Here is a 20,148-nt window from a genome sequence, read left to right as displayed (position 1 = left end):
CCCACCTTCAAAAGGCATTAATTCTAATTATTGCATAACTCCAGAGTGAAGGACATGTGTAAAATCCTCACTCCTTGCTCTTGGAGCCATGCGCGTGGTTCCAACCTCCACACCATGGCCCCGCCGTACAGGCGTTCACCATGATGCGCAAGCCGGTCCCATAAGGACACCACCCAGATCCCCACCAGAGATGAACCCTGATGGTTCCCTGGGAAGTGCTCCTTTTGTGATGCCTTAACCACCTAAATATGTAATCCCCCACTATACCTCACCTGCCCGAATTCTATGCCAGCCAAAGCAGATGCAACCCAACCCATCCGAAAAGCCAATTGAATTAACCCAAGCAGCATGGAGTAGGCAAAACCAAAGGGAGTCTGAAATCAGAATCCCCCCCAAAAAAATCCTACTCGGCCCCATTTTGGTGACCAGCAAAGCCCATACTGACAAGGGAGGGAGGGTGGGTGCCGCGAGGCGAAAAAGGCAAGAGCGGGAAGAAGCAGCAGCCTTTTATATGCTGCTCAAACACCCTTCCTGATAGGGTGAACGATCTCACGTGGCTCTAAAATGTTTGTATCGCGAGCATTCACGAGTCCTCCCTTTAATAATGGCGGCAGCAAATCCGTCCCTAAAAGGAACGACAATGTCATATTTGTGTTCAAGGATCTGTATTAGTTTGTTCACTTCTTCAAAGTGGTTATAATAACTTTATTATATTACTGTATTATTTAAAGTACTTTTTTACTTTATCTTCTGGCAGCAGCCATATACAGCTTATGAGGAGATGCTCTGGAGGGCCCTCAACCTTTGGTGGGGATTTTCAGTGATTGCAGGGGCTGCCACCAGAAGTGAAAAGCTGAAAAGCCCTGATGAACATGCAGAAGTCCACACAAAACACTCTGAATCCCAGCCACTAAGTGACTATCCATTTACTGAATAAAATCATGCAACAGTGTATGCATTACCTTTTCTTCTTCCGCAGCTAATATTCTTGATTGAAACTTCAAATGCCAAAAGTAAGAAACAAATTTAAATAATATGAATAAACAATATGTGCAACATTTTATTTAAAATAGGACTTTTAAAGATTGATGTGCTATTTAGATAACACATTTATTTATTTATTTGATTTATTAGTCGCTTGTTACCCAAAGGTCTCCAAGCGACTTACAACATTGTTAAACAAAACTAAATATACCATACCATAAAAACAAAATAATAAAACAACAACTACCTCTATACAGCTGCAGAAAGCTTTGGCAGCACACTAAGATAAACAACATCATCTCAGTCTGTCAAATGCCTGGGGAAAAAAGATAAGTCTATATCTGGTGCCAAAAAGATGTCAATGAAGATGCCAGGTTGACTTCACTGGGGGCATACTCCACAGATGAGGAGCCACAACCAGAAAGGCCCTCTCCCTGTCACCACCCTCCAGGCCTCACTCATAGGGGGAACCTGTAGAAAGGCCTCAGAAGAAGAGCTTAGTTGTCCAGGTAGGTTCATTTCGGGAGAGGTATTCCAGAAGATATTGGGGCCCTGGGCCGTAAACAGCTTTATTGGTCAATGCATTTCATTTCCCCCCTGAAAAATTAATTAGGGCAAAACTACAAGGGAAATTCCTATCACGAATGGGGTCACATCACCTCTCTGAATGACTTCAGGGAAAAAGAGGAATTTAGTCTCTAAACCAATAGTTCAACAGTGACAATGGAAGAAAAATGTTCACTCTCCTCAGCCACCATTTGTCCTGTAGGTTCCTATGTAGGGGTGGGATCTGAGCTCAAAGATAAGTTCCAAAGAACATGCTGCTACCCAGTTCTTTTTCCATGACCCACAGCTGCTTTGAAGAAGAAAGGAGAGACCAACTTCCCTTCACTCCCAAAATTGGAAGAGATTTGTGGCTCCTTTTGTAGAATGCAGGAAGCAAGCTATGCTCACTTCCCTCAGCCAACACAATTAAACAAACACCCAAAGAACAACATGCAAGTTCATGGCTAGTGTCTGCATGTTACCGTCTGCTGTTGAGAAAATTCTCCAGTAACAGAGGGAAATATGCATACTCCATTCATGGCTACAGCTGGGCTTCGAGCTTTTGGAAAGAGGTGAACAGTCATTCTGACCTCTCAATATCTTCCTGCAAGGGTATGAGGTCTTTACTATTTGTAGATACCATGTCATGCACTGTATCTCCTCTCCATGTCAAGCTCCCAGTGGATCTACATGCACTCAGGGTCTTTTTTAAAATAATTATATTCCCCCCCAAAAAATCAAAATAAGAGGATTAATTGAATTGAAATTGAAAGCTGCAAAGTGAGACAAAGCCTATCAGGAATATTAAGAATTATTTTTTAATGACAATATACTCAAATAAAATGTATAGTATTTAGAAGAGGCATAAAAGCCAAAATTTGTACTGAAGACTGTAAAATGAAAGATTAACTCCTTTAAGAAAACCTTCTTGTCCAAATAAAGACAATACAATTAGTATCTGCTCTGGCATACATAGGTCCCATCCACACTAGAGACCTTTAGGGTTGGTGAGGCATTTCTTTTCTGAAATCAGCTGGAAGTAGCATTAAAATGCCACTTCCACACACAGCATTAATAAAGCGCTATGTTATCCAGCAATATCCCTTCTCACATTAATTAAATTCTTATTGCTTGCTGGTTCTTTCACTTTTATTGCTTCTTGTCTGATGTGACAAAAGGATTACTAATGTATACCCTATTAATTGCCCGTAGAATGGCCTCTTCTAATCTATACACCACCTAATTGCTCCTTAATCTCAGTTCCTGCAAAGAAGGGTCTCTACTGATGCAAGACAGAAAGAGAGAGGAGACCACAGAACCGTTTTTTTCAGTAATATGGTACATCTGAAAAATGTCAAACAGAGGCAATGAAGGTTGATCTTTTTAGAATGAAATTGACAATTCTCCATCTCTTAATGGTATTGTTATGAGTTTTTTGGGGGGGTTGGAATGGATTATCCCTGTGAGTCCCCTTTCCAGCCCGATTTGGTATCCTGTGCCTGGGAATGAGGAACTCACTCTGCTGGTCAGATGAGCCTCTCCTTTGTTAAACAAATAGAATGGCCAGGTAGGATAATGGGTCTATCAGTTGCCTAGCTACTGCTGAATGGGCCACGAAGATCCTTTTGTCATTGAAACTCTTCAGGAGAGCCCCTCCCCTCCTGGCCACTAGCGGAAGTTTGTGCTTTGAGTGTTTAGTTGTGTCTAGAGAAAGGCTGGTAACTGGAGGCAGGCAGAGAGACTGGCTGTCTGCACCATGGCATTTGGGGTTACTCCTGCAACCCAGATGGAAAAGCTGGATATTGGACTGCTGATGCCTTGAACCCCCTCCATTTTAAGCTTAGGTTGGAATGTATGTAAATAAATAAACCATATTACATAAAGACACTGCAGTCTCTGCTGACCTTCTTCCCAAAAGAAACCAAACCCTGGAGGAGCGCAGGGACCCCGGAAATCTCACAGCTCGGAGATTGGGGAGGCGCGCAACAGTATTCACCTAAGTGTCCATAAATAATTCAAATATGAATACTAAATTTATCTAGAAAAATTTTATTTGTGAAAAATCTTACCAATGATTATAGAACATTGTTTCCAGACATCTCTTGCATTAGGCATGTGCAGTCATTTATTGGTTGTGGGTCTTTCCCTAAGAATGTGTATCATTTGTGGGGAAACCATATTTCTTCTCTATTTGTCAGCTTTCTTCCTAGATATCTTAGCAGTTTTAGTTTCCATTTATATCGAAATCTATTGCTTACCATACTTCTCAGCTATTTTTCTTTTGACTGGTATGCCATGAGCCAGTTGCCTTATTATCACATATTGGTTAGTGCACAACACATCACTTATGAAGAATGATGCTTCCCCCCTCCATGCCCATGACTTTTAGGCTTATTTAGGAAGAAGTTACCTCTTTAGGAGTGATGTAATCTCCTGCTATACCAAATATATTTTTACAGTGAAAAATACCAGCAATGATGCTCCCTACCCAAGAGCAATAATCTGGCATTCATATCTTTACATTTGTTTTAATATGTGTATCTGGAGCTTCATGGACATACTAACCTTCCTGTTTTAAAGCAGCTGAAAGTCCATTCCCCATAGCAAGGCTAGAGTAGTTTTTTAAAAAGCAACTCAGCTTAACTGGTATTATGTACCTGAATGACAGTACCGCTTGCTGTACAAATAAGATTTCCCTGTAAATAATTATAATTATTACTGCTGAGAAGAAAAAGAGTCTCAATGAGTACCTGTTTTTTTAAAGCTGTCATGTCTTCTGTATGCTGTTTGTTTAATGCATCTTTCTGATACTGAAGAGCTTCCTATTGGTTGACAATAATTTTAAATTAGAGCAGAACAAGAACTCTTGAAATATGGTTTTTAACTGTTTTGTCAAGTAGGATGTGTCAATAATACATTAAGAAAATCTTTCAGTTTAAAGTTTTCTTGGTTAAAGATAAATAATCAAATAATTATGAAAGAAGGCATACAAGAATAACAACAATAATTCCAACCAAGAGGCAAGAATAAATTAATTTATGTTAAATATAACTATATGAATATGGACATAAATGAAAATGCTATTTGCTTTAAGGTATGTACAAACGACAAAGTAACATCTATGTTGTTGTTGATGATGATGATGATAGAATTTATATCCTGCCCTTCCTCTCAAAACTGCCCAGGGCATATTTAGAATTTCCTTTTTAGAATTTTAACACTGACAACATATTTAAAAGTGTCACCCTCATCTGCTATCACTTGGGGGTCATGGCCAATGGGGCTGCAAGATGGCTGCCTAGTTTCCCAGCTCTGCTCTCCTCCAGGTAATGTTCCCAGATTAACAATAGCAATTTTTAAAATCTTGTTTTGTAAGACACTTTAAACCCTCTAAGATATGCTACCAACTCCTTCTAAAGCTAAGGAAGGGGGTTTAACGGGCTATTTTCGGCCCTTGGACACAGAAGACCCAACTGTGACAAAGAGACTAGCTCTAGACAGTATGGCGCCTGGCCAAGCAAAAACCTCATGCGTGGCCTCTGGGCCTCTTTTCCCAATTTTGGGGAGGAATTAGCCACACAATCTCCGGCGACTTTCCTTATCAGCAGCTGTGCGTGGGAAGCCGAACGGCCTTAACTTACAAGCGGTTATTGGCAGTGAAAGGAGCATTATCCATCTTAAACAGGACATGAACAACATTATCAAGGTAAAACCAAAACCAAGAAAATGATTCTACTTTGAAGAACAATGCCACATAGATGTGTCTCTCTTTGCATCTGTAGTTTGGCGACAGCAATAAAGAAATGTAAAACAAGATCATCATCCCTCCCTGTTGGATTGCTGTTGTTGATTTGCACTATATCCTGCAGGATTGGGTCCCAGGAACCTTAGCCAGCCGTGGTTTATTTTTTCCATCTACCCTTTGGAGGGATATGTTGACTGCGGACTGAGGGACGTGTGGAGACCTTTTTGCCTACAGGAAGAGGAACATTGTTGTTGCTTAGAGAAAGAGAGCAGCTGCGGCTGCTACTTTGGTTCTTACACACAGCATTTGTTCCAGCTGCCCAGGGAGTGAGAGCTATTATTGCTGTTTGCTCCTGTCTTCTTTTGATTGTCATCATTGCTGTGCTTCTCATTGAACTGCTTGTACTGGGAAGATGTGCTGCTGGGCATAATGAAGATGGCGGCGTAAGAGCTCGCTACGGCTGGAGCTCCGCCACCATATGTTTCTTTTAACACCTTTTAATCACCTTTTAGCGTTATTTTTGGGATCAGGAACGCCTCCCCTCCGTTTTATAACTTGCAATAAGTTTGGCTGTATTTTAATTTGTTTGTTTGTTTGTCTGTCTGTTGTTGTGTGAATAAGATTGAGTGAATGTGTGTTTGTGTTTATGTTGTTTAAGTGTTTTGCTGTATTAGATTTATTTTAAGATGTGCCTGGGAGAACATGCCTTGGGCCTCGCAGGGAGATTTTCGGGGGGCCCAATTAACGTTGTGACGGGTAATGGGAGGTATGGCGTTGGGAGGAGAACGTGCCAGGTAAGGGGAACTCGTCCCAGACAAGTTGTGTCTGTGCCTTGTTCCGGTTCTCCTCCTATCCACAGGACTGTTGGTTGTACTGTCAGCCAGCTCTCGGATCTCCAGGTGCTGCTTTTAAATGCTAGGTCGGTCGTTAATAAAAAACCCCTTATCCACGATTTGATTGTGGAGAAGGGTGCCGACCTTGTGTGTATTACCGAAACCTGGGTGGGTGAGCAGGGAGGAGTTGCTCTTTCCCAGCTTTGCCCACCTGGGTATTCGGTGCAGCACTGTGGTAGATCTGAGGGCCGGGGAGGCGGGGTTGCTGTGGTCTATCGGAGTTCTTTCTCTCTCACTAAGCACCCTGTCCAGACGGCGACTGGTTTGGAGTGTCTTCATCTTGTGCTGGGCCAAGGAGACAGATTGGGAATACTATTGGTGTACCGCCCACCTTGCTGCCCAATGGCTTCCCTAGCTGAGCTGACGGAGATAGTCTCGGAGGTATTGTTGAGATCCCCCAGACTTGTGGTACTGGGGGATGTCAACATTCATGCCGAGGCTGTCTTGTTCAGGGCAGCTCAGGACTTCATGGCCTGCATGACAACCATGGGGCTGTCTCAAGTTGCTACAGGCCCGACACATGTATCAGGACATACTCTTGATTTGATCTTCGCCACTGGTCATGGAGATGGTGATCTGAGGGTGGGGTATTTTTCATCTACTCCATTGTCATGGACAGACCGCTTGCTGAGCTTTAGACTCATGGCAACCCTTTCCCTCTGCAGAGGTGGGGGACCTATTAAGTTGGTCCGCTCCCGGAGGCTTATGGATCCTGTTGCTTTCCAGAGCGCTCTGGGAGTTTTTCCGGCTGATAGCACTGGCGCTCCTGTCGAGGCCATGGTCGATCTGTGGAATGCGGAGATGACCCGGGCCATTGACATGATTGCTCCCGCGCGCCCCCTTCGGTGCAGAACTCAAACAGCACCGTGGTATACCCCGGAGCTGAGAGTGATGAAGCAAGAGAGAAGGAGGCTAGAGTGCAGGTGGAGGCGAACTCCTGACGGATGTAGTCATTCTTTGGTGAGTGCTTCCACTAAGTTGTATGTAAAAGCGGTTAGGGCGGCAAAAAAGTCATATTTTGCTGCCACCATTAGATCATCTCTTTGCCGCCCAGCGGAGCTTTTTAGGGTGGTACGAGGGCTTTTACATTCTGGCCCTCCTGATACTAAGGAAACATCGGAAGCTCGCTGCAACGAATTTGCGGAGCACTTCCAGGATAAGATTGCTTGCATCCGTCGGGACTTAGACTCTGATGTTATGACAGATGACTCCATTGAAGTGTCCAGAGCGCGGTCTTGTCCTTCATTGTTGGATGAGTTTCAGTTGGTGCAGCTCGAGGAAGTGGACAAGGTGCTTGGAATGGTGCGGGCGACCACGTCTGCCCTTGATCCTTGCCCATCTTGGCTGGTGAAGGCCAGCAGGGCTGTAACCACCGGCTGGGCCAAAGAGGTGATAAACGCCTCCTTGAGAGAGGGAGTAGTCCCTGGTAGTCTCAAGGAGGCAGTAGTGAGACCTCTTCTAAAGAAACCTTCTTTGGACCCAGATATTTTGAACAACTATAGACCGGTGGCGAATGTCCCTTTTTTGGGCAAGGTCCTGGAGCGGGTGGTCGCCGGCCAGCTCCAGGCGCTCTTGGATGAAACCGATTATCTGGATCCGTTTCAATCCGGTTTTAGGCCTGGTTTTGGCACTGAAACAGCCTTGGTCGCCCTGTATGTCGGGAGAGGGACAGGGGGAGTGTGACCCTGTTGATTCTCCTTGATCTCTCAGCGGCGTTTGATACCATTGACCATGGTATCCTTCTGGGGAGGCTCGCGGAGTTGGGAGTTGGGGGCACTGCTTGGCAGTGGCTCTGCTCCTACTTAGCGGATCGTCGCCAGAAGGTAGTGCTTGGGGAACATTGCTCGACACCCTGGACTCTCCATTGTGGAGTCCCTCAGGGGTCGGTCTTGTCCCCCATGCTCTTTAACATCTACATGCAGCCTCTGGGTGCGGTCATCAGGAGTTTTGGAGTGCATTGCCATCAGTACGCTGATGACACGCAACTCTACTTCTCCTTTTCACCTTCTTCAGGTGAGGCTCTGGATGTGCTGAACCGTTGCCTGACCGCGATAATGGACTGGATGAGAGCTAATAAACTGAAACTTAATCCAGACAAGACTGAGACACTGTTGGTGAGCTCTTTACCTGCCCAGATGGTGGATGTTCATCCTGTTCTAGATGGGGTTACACTCCCCTTGAAGGAACAGGTTCGTAGCTTGGGGGTCCTTTTTGACCCTTCCTTGTCGCTTGAGGCTCAAGTGGCCTTGGTGGCACGAAATGCGTTTTACCATCTTCGCTTAGTAGCCCAACTACGCCCCTATCTGGACAGTGATGATCTCGCCTCAGTTGTTCACGCTCTGGTAACCTCTAGACTGGACTACTGTAATGCGCTCTACGTAGGGCTGCCCTTGAAGACCATTCGGAAACTTCAGCTAGTGCAAAATGCGGCAGCCAGGTTGTTAATGAGGACCCGCTGGTCTGCGCATATAACACCTGTCCTGGCCCGCCTGCACTGGCTGCCTATTTGTTTCCGAGCCAGATTCAAGGTGCTGGTTTTGACTTATAAAGCCTTACACGGTGTGGGACCACAATACCTTGTGGAACTCCTCTCCCGCTATGAACCTACCTGTTCACTTCGTTCAATATCCAAGGCCCTCCTCCGGGTACCAACTCATCAGGATGCCCGGAGGATTGTTATTAGATCTAGGGCCTTTTCTGTGGTGGCCCCCGAACTGTGGAACAGCCTACCTGTGGAGATACGCCTGGCGCCTTCGGTACTTTCTTTTAGGCGCCAGGTTAAGACCTGGCTATACTCCCAGGCATTTTAATGTTCAATGTGTTTCATTTAATTTTTTTTTTCGTTTAACTTGTTGCTGATTTTATTGTAATATTGTATTTTAATCTTGTTTTGTTCACCGCCCAGAGAGCTATTCGCTATGGGCGGTTTAAAAATGAAATAAATGAAATGAAATGAAAATGAATTTAAATATTTAAAGAAGGAAATGGAATGTAGCTGGGGAGCAAACTTGAAGCCACTAGAGGACAAATTGGAGATGTTCAGTAAAAGGCTGGGGGAAATAGCAACCTTGGCAACATAAGCTTTGGACCTGGGTCTGGTGAACGCGGAAGAGGTTCTTTTACTCATCTGTTATCTCCTGCAACCTATTTAGGATTTTATTTTAAAAGTGTCACCCTCATTTGTAGCAGCAGTGCTACAGGGTGGTGCATGGTGGCTGAGGAGCCCACAGTCAGATGGGTAATAACCAGGGGCATAGTTGTCTGGGGTCCCAGGGGTCTCTTAGACCTAGCCACTGAGAAGAGTCTCAATGTCAGTTGCAAGCCGGTCTTTATTAGTTCCTACGTCAAAAAGCCTAGACAAGTTGTGAAGGGTGGGAATTCTGTAATTGCAGAAGAGATGGTGAATCCTCATTATAACAACCCATCTACATCATCAAGCAGTTTGGTAGCAGCAGGAGATAAATGCATAGACTCTTAATTTAGTCATTCAAGCAATATCTCTGACAGTGAGAAAGGACAGTCAAATGGTGACAGTGATAGAGAAGCAGAAAACAGTATTCAAGCCTGGCCAGATCATTCTATAATTTTAGAAGCTTGTATAATCTTAGAATGGGGCATGGCTATGACTACTACAAAGAGACCCTACACTTCTGAATTTGCCACTACACTACTGGTCATAACAATGAGTGTGAAACAGCTTGCATTCAAATTCCTGTGCAGAGTCTGTTTAGGATGCCTATAAGCCCAGTAGCAGACACACAGTCTTCAACTGTGCTCAGTGTTTTCTGGATTCAGAAAGAAGTGTGAAATTGCAGTATGACACTGGCTAGAATAAAATGTACTGCATTCAAGGTACCTGATATAAAGGTTCTTCACATGTTATTTTAATAGAACAAATCACTTATCTTGCCAAAATGTACATCTCTTCAAAGCAAATACTTTAGAAACATATAACATTTTAAACGTTCTATTAACATTGACCTCAGAATGCTCTAGAAATGTATAAATTAGATTAGCAATCATATTTCAACAGTTAAGTTACTAAGAACATACTACCTAATTATATCTATTTAAAAAACACTAACCTTTTGCCACTCAAGTTCCTGTGTTTCAACAACAAATTTGCTAATTTGTTTCTCATAATGAACTTCTGCTTCCTAGTTTCAAAAATAAACAAGAAACTTCACTTTAAAAAAAATCAAGATGGGGGTTTAAAAATAAAATTCAACATGTTTCACTGATTAGGAAGGAGTCTTAAGAATATGTTAGAAACACAGTACAATGGCAAGTACATTTATTTTAAAACATGTTTCAAATGACAAATAATAAGGCAGAAACGGTATCACTAATAACAACTTATAATGAATAACATTTATTTCTTCATTGGATATACTTCTCCTGTTTCCTCATCCCAAAAAAGCTCTTTTAAATCATATTTAAAGAGTGCACAAACTTCAGGCTGTGAGAAAATTGGTTCACCTAGCTCAATATTGTCCTCACTGACTGACAGCAGCCCTCTAGGGTTTCAGACCAAAAGAAAAACCAAAGAAATGATGAAATTTTAAAAGGGGTAGGCCTAGAAGTAGGCATTGTGAGAGCAGGGGCACAGGATATCAATTCAGAAGAGCAAAATTACCACAGGCCAAACCACAAGTGCCAAAGACACTTGAAGAGAGACACTGCTTACAAGTGCCTGTACGCTAATGCTAGGAGCCTGCGAACCAAGATGGGAGAACTGGAGTGCTTGGTCTTAGAGGAGAGCATTGATATAGTGAGCATAACGGAGACCTGGTGGAATGGAGAAAACCAGTGGGATACGGTTATCCCTGGATATAAACTATATCAGAATGACAGGGAAGGACGTATTGGTGGCGGAGTCGCTCTATACGTGAAAGAAGGCATTGAATCCAGCAAGCTCGAAACCCCAAAAGAGGCAGACTCCTCCACAGAATCGTTGTGGGTGGTGATACCATGCCCCAGGAGGGACTTAATACTGGGAACGATCTATCGTCCCCCTGATCAAAATGCTCAGGGAGACCTTGAGATGAGATATGAAATTGAGGAAGCATCCAAACTAGGAAATGTGGTAGTAATGGGTGACTTCAACTACCCGGACATAGACTGGCTGCATATGTGTTCCAGTCATGACAAAGAAGCAAAGTTTCTAGATATTCTAAATGACTATTCCCTAGATCAGTTGGTCATGGAACCGACCAGAGGGACAGCAACCCTGGACTTAATCCTCAGTGGGGACCGGGACCTGGTGCGAGATGTAAGTGTTGTTGAACCGATTGGGAGCAGTGACCATAGTGCTATTAAATTAAACATACATGTAAATGGCCAATTGCCTAGAAAATCCAACACGGTCACATTTGACTTCAAAAGAGGAAACTTCACAAAAATGAGGGGATTGGTAAAAAGAAAGCTGAAAAACAAAGTCCAGAGGGTCACATCACTCGAAAATGCTTGGAAGTTGTTTAAAAACACTATATTAGAAGCTCAACTGGAGTGCATACCGCAGATCAGAAAAGGTACCGCCAGGGCCAAGAAGATGCCAGCATGGTTAACGAGCAAAGTCAAGGAAGCTCTTAGAGGCAAAAAGTCTTCCTTCAGAAAATGGAAGTCTTGTCCGAATGAAGAAAATAAAAAAGAACATAAACTCTGGCAAAAGAAATGCAAGAAGACAATAAGGGATGCTAAAAAAGATTTTGAGGAGCACATTGCTAAGAACATAAAAACCAACAACAAAAAATTCTATAAATACATTCAAAGCAGGAGACCATCTAGGGAGACAATTGGACCCTTGGATCCAATAAGGGAGTCAAAGGTGTACTAAAGAACGATAAGGAGATTGCAGAGAAGCTAAATGAATTCTTTGCATCTGTCTTCACAGTGGAAGATATAGGGCAGATCCCTGAACCTGAACAAACATTTGCAGGAAGGGATTCTGAGGAACTGAGACAAATAGTGGTAATGAGAGAGGAAGTTCTAAGCTTAATGGACAATATAAAAACTGACAAATCACCGGGCCCGGATGGCATCCACCCAAGAGTTCTCAAAGAACTCAAATGTGAAATTGCTGATCTGCTAACTAAAATATGTAACTTGTCCCTCGGGTCCTCCTCCGTGCCTGAGGACTGGAAAGTAGCAAATGTAACGCCAATCTTCAAAAAGGGATCCAGAGGGGATCCCGGAAATTACAGGCCAGTTAGCTTAACTTCTGTCCCTGGAAAACTGGTAGAAAGTATAATTAAAGCTAGATTAACCGCGCACATAGAAGAACAAGCCTTGCTGAAGCAGAGCCAGCATGGCTTCTGCAAGGGAAAGTCCTGTCTCAGTAACCTATTAGAATTCTTTCAGAGTGTCAACAAGCATATAGATAGAGGTGATCCAGTGGACATAGTGTACTTAGACTTTCAAAAAGCGTTTGACAAGGTACCTCACCAAAGGCTTCTGAGGAAGCTTAGCAGTCATGGAATAAGAGGAGAGGTCCTCTTGTGGATAAGGAATTGGTTAAGCAGAAAGCAGAGAGTAGGACTAAACGGACAGTTCTCCCAATGGAGGGCTGTAGAAAGTGGAGTCCCTCAAGGATCGGTATTGGGACCTGTACTTTTCAACTTGTTCATTAATGACCTAGAATTAGGAGTCAGCAGTGAAGTGGCCAAGTTTGCTGATGACACTAAATTGTTCAGGGTTGTTAAAACAAAAAGGGATTGCGAAGAGCTCCAAAAAGACCTCTCCAAACTGAGTGAATGGGCGGAAAAATGGCAAATGCAATTCAATATAAACAAGTGTAAAATTATGCATATTGGAGCAAAAAATCTTAATTTCACATATACGCTCATGGGGTCTGAACTGGCGGTGACCGACCAGGAGAGAGACCTCGGGGTTGTAGTGGACAGCACGATGAAAATGTCGACCCAGTGTGCGGCAGCTGTGAAAAAGGCAAATTCCATGCTAGCGATAATTAGGAAAGGTATTGAAAATAAAACAGCCGATATCATAATGCCGTTGTATAAATCTATGGTGCAGCCGCATTTGGAATACTGTGTACAGTTCTGGTCGCCTCATCTCAAAAAGGATATTATAGAGTTGGAAAAGGTTCAGAAGAGGGCAACCAGAATGATCAAGGGGATGGAGCGACTCCCTTACGAGGAAAGGTTGCAGCATTTGGGGCTTTTTAGTTTAGAGAAAAGGCGGGTCAGAGGAGACATGATAGAAGTGTATAAAATTATGCATGGCATTGAGAAAGTGGATAGAGAAAAGTTCTTCTCCCTCTCTCATAATACTAGAACTCGTGGACATTCAAAGAAGCTGAATGTTGGAAGATTCAGGACAGACAAAAGGAAGTACTTCTTTACTCAGCGCATAGTTAAACTATGGAATTTGCTCCCACAAGATGCAGTAATGGCCACCAGCTTGGACGGCTTTAAAAGAAGATTAGACAAATTCATGGAGGACAGGGCTATCAATGGCTACTAGCCATGATGGCTGTGCTCTGCCACCCTAGTCAGAGGCAGCATGCTTCTGAAAACCAGTTGCCGGAAGCCTCAGGAGGGGAGAGTGTTCTTGCACTCGGGTCCTGCTTGCGGGCTTCCCCCAGGCACCTGGTTGGCCACTGTGAGAACAGGATGCTGGACTAGATGGGCCACTGGCCTGATCCAGCAGGCTCTTCTTATGTTCTTATGTTCTTAAACAGGTGACATTCCCAGCTGTACCTGGAGATGCCAGGAAGTGAACGTGAGACATTCTGCATGCAAAGTAGATGTTCTACCTGAGCTACAGCCCTTCCTAAAACAGCTTCATAGCTAGATGTGGCATTATCCCCTCCCCCCCACACACAGCAGTGTTCTCCATACCACCCGTGGAAACTTGTTCATGGAGAGTGCCACTTGGAAGGCCATTTGGAAGTAAGTTATGTTGAAATGAATGTAAAAGAAATAGTGTTGATGCAATAGGTTTTCATTCTTCATAGGGTAAGGAGAACATCCTTGTGGTTTAGAGCATACGCTACATTCTTAAAGGCTTAGGGCTGATTCACACGGAAGCTTAGTGTGTGTTTGGTGCTACTTGCATTCCCTTTTAATCCTCATGGTTCACATGACGTTGCTGGCAAACAGAAGCTAGCACGCAGTTTTCCCCCTGTAAATCTGTACTAACCCAATCCTCTTTAAATCCAAAAAGGGAAGGAAAAAACATCTCCACTTAGTATTTCTAGTGCTTGCAGACACTTTGCTCCGATGTTTTTAGGTGGGTGTGTCAATCGTTCTCTCCACACCCACTCCCTCCTCCTCCCTTCTTTGGCTGCTGGCTCCCGTTCTGCAAGCCTGCTGCAAACAGTGCTTTATTTTTCTTCCCCCCCCAACTTCTGCATAACACTGTTCAAACAAATATTTGCATTTCAGCTGGATTGTGAAAATACAAATAATCACACTTCAGGGTTCTTTCTTTTGTTGGTGAAACTTACTCTGGAACAAACTGAGCATGCTCAGTTGCCAAGGTAACCAGAGGAAGTGGAATTTTGACCTTAAGAGGGCGTGGTCATTAGGAAACTGTGTGATGGATCCTTTCCCTTCAGTGTAAATGGAAAACAATTGATTGGAAGGAAGTGTGAATCTTGCAAATCTATCCTGATGGCAAAAGCTTCATATTTAATATGAAGTTCAGCTCCCGTGTGAATGAGCCCTTAGTCCAGTTTTTCCCAACCAGTGTGCCTCCAGATGTTGTTGGACCACAACTCCCATCAGCCTCAGCCAGCATTGCCAATGGTCAGGAAGATGGGAGTTGTGGTCCAACAACATCTGGAGGCACACTGGTTGGGAAAGGCTGCCTTAGTCTAAGGAAAACGTGATTCACATTTGGTTTTAAAAACCCCAATGAAACTTTCACTTATTTCTCTACAAAATTTGAAGGAATTGGATCTTTTACTCTAGTTAGTCCTGGGCATTAGTCCTGTGCTGTCCCTCTATGTATGTTTCTTTTTGTTCATCTGGTAGCAAGCCCTTTGTTATACAACTTAGAATTCTTGAACCTAATCCTTAAGCTTCCTGCGCTTCCTAAAATTGGGTCATGGTCCTCTCACCAGAGGGAAAGAAATTTTGCTTCACTAAGGGCTAGTTCACATGGGAGCTGAACTAAACTTCTGTGTGAATCAGCCCTAAGCCTTTAAGAATGTAGTGTATGCTCTAACCCACAAGGCTGTTCTCCTTGCCCTATGAAGAATGAAAACTTATTGTAAGTATCAACACTATTTTTTTAACATTCATTTCAACAGAACTTACTTCCAAGTGGCACTCTCCATGAACAAGTTTCCACTGGTGGTATGGAGAACACTGCGGGGGGGATTATACCACATCTAGCTATCCACTTACTTCCAGGCAAGTGTCTATAGGCCTGCAGCTTTAGCAACTTTCAGAAACCCCAAAGTAATGGAATCCTATAGGAACTTCTCCATACGAAGTTCCACAAGATGGGGGCCACCACACACACTTTTTAGGCTGTGTACACACCATATATTTAAAGCACAAGACTTCCTCCCAAAGAATCCTGAGAACTGTTTGTTAAGGGTGTTAGGATGTTACAGTTTCCAGCATTCTTTGGAGGAAGTTGTAGTGTATTGGGTCAATGTTATGATGACTGATTGTTTGAGTATGTCTTTAATCTATTGTTCTGCCAGTGATTGTTTGGGGCTGCCTAGAAAACACATTCAGGCATGTCCCCTGTAGATGTTTCTCACTATAAATACACACAAGGGGCTATATCGTTATACCAGACTTGTTTTTGGAATAGCATCAGCACCAGCACTTTGGCAGACAGCCATGGATCAGGTGCTACAAGGCTGTCCAGGCATTCAGTGCTATTTAGATGACATCACTGTCACCAGAGAGAATGATGAGATGCATCTACAAAACCTCAAGACAGCTCTGCAGAGATTGGCAGACTACAGACTCAGAGCATGACATGACAAATGATTATTATTGTTGTTGTTATTTACATTTGTATACCGCCCCATAGCCAAAGCTCTCTGGGCGGTTTACAACAATTAAAAACATTAAAAACAAATACACAAATATACAAATTTAAAAACACTTTAAAAAAAACCAATTTAAAAACACATGCTAAAATGCCTGGGAGAAGAGGAAAGTCTTGACCTGGCGCCGAAAAGATAACAGTGTTGGTGCCAGGCCACCTCATCAGGGAGATCATTCCATAATTTGGGGGCCACCACTGAGAAAGCCCCCTCCCTTGTTGCCATCCTCTGAGCTTCCCTCAGAGTAGGCACCCGGCGGAGAGCTTTTGATGTTGAGCATAGTGTACGGGTGGGTTTGTGTCGGGAGAGGCATTCTATCAGGAATTGTGGTCCCAAGCCGTGAGTTTTTTAAACGTAGCATTGCATACTGTGGTCACACTATTGATGCGCATGGCCTACACAAGTGTGCAGACAAAACCCGAGAAGTCGTAAATGCTTGAAGGCCAAAAGATGTGTCCCAGCTACGATCCTTCTTTGGATTCATTAACTGTTATAACAGATTCCTGCCAAATTTAGCTTCTGTGCTACACTCCTTGAATACCTTATTACAAGTGGGGAGAACATGGCAGTGGATGAAACAGTGTGAACAAGCATTCAAGGAAGCGAAGAAAATGGTGACATCAGATACTGTGCTCACACACTATAACCCACACCTACCAGTGAAACTAGCTTGTGATGCTTCACCACATAGCATTGGCGCAGTTATATCAGATGTCATGGAAGACAGCAGCGAACGTCCAATAGCTTTTGCATCCTGTTCACTCACAGCTGCAGAGCGAAATTATGCACAGATACACAGGGAAGCACAGAGTTTGGTTTGGGGGATGAAACATTTCAATCAGTACCTATATGGGAGAGAATTTACCCTCATCACTGATCATCAGCCACTGCTGTCCATCTTCAATCCACAAAAAGGGATTCTGCTGACAGCAGCTGCCCAAATACAGCAATAGGCATTGTTTCTGGGAGGGCACCGATACAGAATAGAATTTAAGAGGATGCACAATCATTCAAATGCAGATGGATTGTCTTGTTTACCTCTAGAGGATGAAAAATCTGAGGAATATACATCAGATGGAGATTCTTTTAACGTTTTCTCTCATGGAGACTGAGAATCTTCCCATCACAGCAGAGACAATACAAAGAGAAACTAGGAGAGACCCTACACTGTCACAACACAGCAACCCAAAATGGCTGGAATGAGCAGCAGAAATCTCGGTTCATGGAGTTCTATCTCTGCCATGAGAAACTTACACTTGACAGTGGTTGTATTCTGTGGGGACTAAGGATCATCATTCCATCCAAGCTAAGAGCTTGAATGTTGGAGGAGCTACATGTGGAACATATAGGAGTAGTAAAGATGAAGGCATTAGCCAGTAGTTTTGATTGGTGGCCAGGAATAGACCAACAAATCAAACAGCTTGCAATGATTTGTTCAGGTTGTCAGCATGTCCAAAAGATGCCAAAAACAGCCCCACTTCACCCATGGGAATGGCCTGCCTTGCCCTGGCAGAGAATTCACATAGACTTTGCAGGACCATTTCTGGGCACAACCATTTTAGTTATGGTGGATGCATGTTCCAAGTGGCCAGAAGTGTTTACAATGACTTCAACAATGGCCATGCATACCATAGAGCAGCCTTTCTCAACCAGTATGCCTCCAGATGTTGTTGGACCACAATTCCCATCTTTCCTGCCCATTGGCAATGCTGGCTGAGGCTGATGGGAGTTGTGGTCCAACAACATCTGGAGGCACACTGGTTGGGAAAGGCTGCCATAGAGGTATTGTGAGACCTCTTTGCAAGAATAGGTGTTCCTGAACACCTGGTGACTGACAATGGACCGCAATTTGCAGCTGAACAGTTTCAGGCATTCCTGAAAAAGAATGGAATTAGACACAATATCAGCACCGCATCATCCAGCTACAAACGGATTGGCTGAAAGGTTTGTTCAAAGCTTAAGAAATGATTTGTGAGCAATGTCAGGGGAAATCATCACACTGAACCAAAAGCTTGCAAATTTTCTATTTGCATACCACAACACTGTACATGCAACAACAAACCAAGCACCTGCAGTGTTGTTCTTGCATCGTACTTTGCATTCAAAGTTGGATCTTCTCAAGCCCAATTTGAGAAGAAGTGTTCAGGACAAACAACTGAAACAAGTTGAGCAATCTTCTCATTAAGAAGCACAGTACTTCTCAATAGGACAACCTGTTCTAGTGAGGGACTACAGAGGAGAACAGAAGTGGGTATCTGGGACAATCAAAGAAAGGACTGAACCATTCTGTTATACTGTAGAGATTGCTCCCAACAACATTTGGAGACGGCACATTGACCAGTTGCAAAAATCAGGGGTACGAAATGAAAAAGTAGCACCACACGAGTGGAGTTCCAACAGCAATTTCTGAGTCACCGCGATCAACACCTGCCCTCGAAGAACACATTCCACCAGTGGTTGTTCCACAGTCACCAGTACCACCAGATACATCAAGTGTTTCTGCCTGTGATGACAGGCGCTATCCCACTCAAATAAGAAAACCACCACAGCACCTAAATTTGTAGAGATAATATGGGTTTATATCCAGTGGGGAGGAGTGTGGTGTATTGGGTCAGTGTTATTATGAGTGTGATTGTTTGAGTATGTCTTTAATCTATTGTTCTGCCAGTGATTATTTAGGGCTGCCTGGAAAACTCATTCAGGCTTGCCCCCTGTGGGTGTTTCTTCTTCCTGTTCTTTCTTCTTGTCCTAGAATATTCAGTAAAGAAAAAGCTCACAGCAGAAAACTGTACTCTGACTCCTGTGTTTTTTTGGATAAAGGGCAGCAAGAGGACTTAACAGAAGTCATGTGCTTCAAATGTATGGTGCATATGCAACCTTATACTCTAGTAAACCCCACATAATAGATTATTGGGAACTAAAGCATGGGCCTCCCATAGCATCTTCTAAAATTTACATTGTATACTTTTAACACATATTTCTCTAAGCTCTAATCTCCCCTCCCTTTCCTTCAACACAGCCTTCCTGATTTTAAATGCTCCATAAAAGTTCCTCCCAGTTAAAAACTATAGATTTTTAATTATTATTTTACATATCCAGCCACCATTAATATATCCATACACATGACAGAGATAATGAAATAAGCAGTAAAATCCAAAAGAGGAAGGAAGGGGGAAAGAAAACTTGGGAAATAAAAGGAAAGATTTAAAGAGAAGGAGAGACCAAAGGGGAGGGGAGAAAAATATCCATCGATAAAGCCTTCTTTTAACACTGCATATATTTGTACAAGGTTCCCCCACATTACTTTATACAGAAGGATCAACAGGACAGAAGAGAAAGTTCATATTGGCTGAAATGTTCCTTGAGATAAGGAGATTTCAAAAAGCCTCTTTATAGGTCAAAACCAGCCCCTTTAATTGTGCCTGGAAGCTAATAGTTAATTAGTCCAGTTGTTGTAGGACAAGACTTATGTTCTTACTGACCCACTTCTGTCAGAAGGCAGGCTTCTTCATTTTGTATTCACTGAAGATTCCAAATACTATTCAAAGAATATCCCAATTAGAACCAATCTCCAAAAGTATGCATGATTTGTTGCAAGATACCTGTTCTCTAGAGAAAGTCACAGTTGACTTGGTACACTAAGTAGAAGTAACTGAAAAATCATTCCTGGACACAGTTGCCATCTATTCAGGAGCAAAACCCACTCCATGAGAACTCAGCAGTGCATCTGATTAACCAGCACAGCACAAACACCATCAATAATGCCTTCTCTTGTTTACAGGTCAGGTCTGTTGCCCTCCAGCTACCAGCCTGCCTGTTTCCTGTTACCACAATCAAGAGAAATCATGACTTTCAAAGAGAAAGATCCCTTTCTGAAACCCTGGAGAAGCTACTGCTCGTCAGTGTAGACAATAGAGCAGTAGCTTTCCAGAGTTTCAGAAAGGGGTCTT

At 43.2% G+C, this 20,148-nt stretch overlaps 1 protein-coding gene across 1 annotated transcript in view; it reads right to left on the bottom strand.

Annotated features, from left to right (window-relative positions):
• Window positions 1-20,148, bottom strand: part of LOC133378305 (coiled-coil domain-containing protein 73-like) — a 67,649-nt gene that overhangs the window by 26,454 nt on the left and 21,047 nt on the right. Inside the window, exons 2-4 of the mRNA XM_061613125.1 lie at window positions 10,254-10,325; window positions 4,281-4,352; window positions 963-998 (exon numbers count right to left, since the gene is read on the bottom strand). Coding sequence (XP_061469109.1) covers window positions 963-998; window positions 4,281-4,352; window positions 10,254-10,325 — 180 coding nt within the window. The remainder of the gene's footprint in view (window positions 1-962; window positions 999-4,280; window positions 4,353-10,253; window positions 10,326-20,148) is intronic.

This window comes from Rhineura floridana, chromosome 2, assembly GCF_030035675.1.
Source record: "Rhineura floridana isolate rRhiFlo1 chromosome 2, rRhiFlo1.hap2, whole genome shotgun sequence".
Lineage (NCBI taxonomy): Eukaryota > Metazoa > Chordata > Lepidosauria > Squamata > Rhineuridae > Rhineura > Rhineura floridana.
The sequence above is the reverse complement of the archived record's forward strand: the minus strand, read 5'-3'. Positions and strand labels throughout refer to the sequence as shown.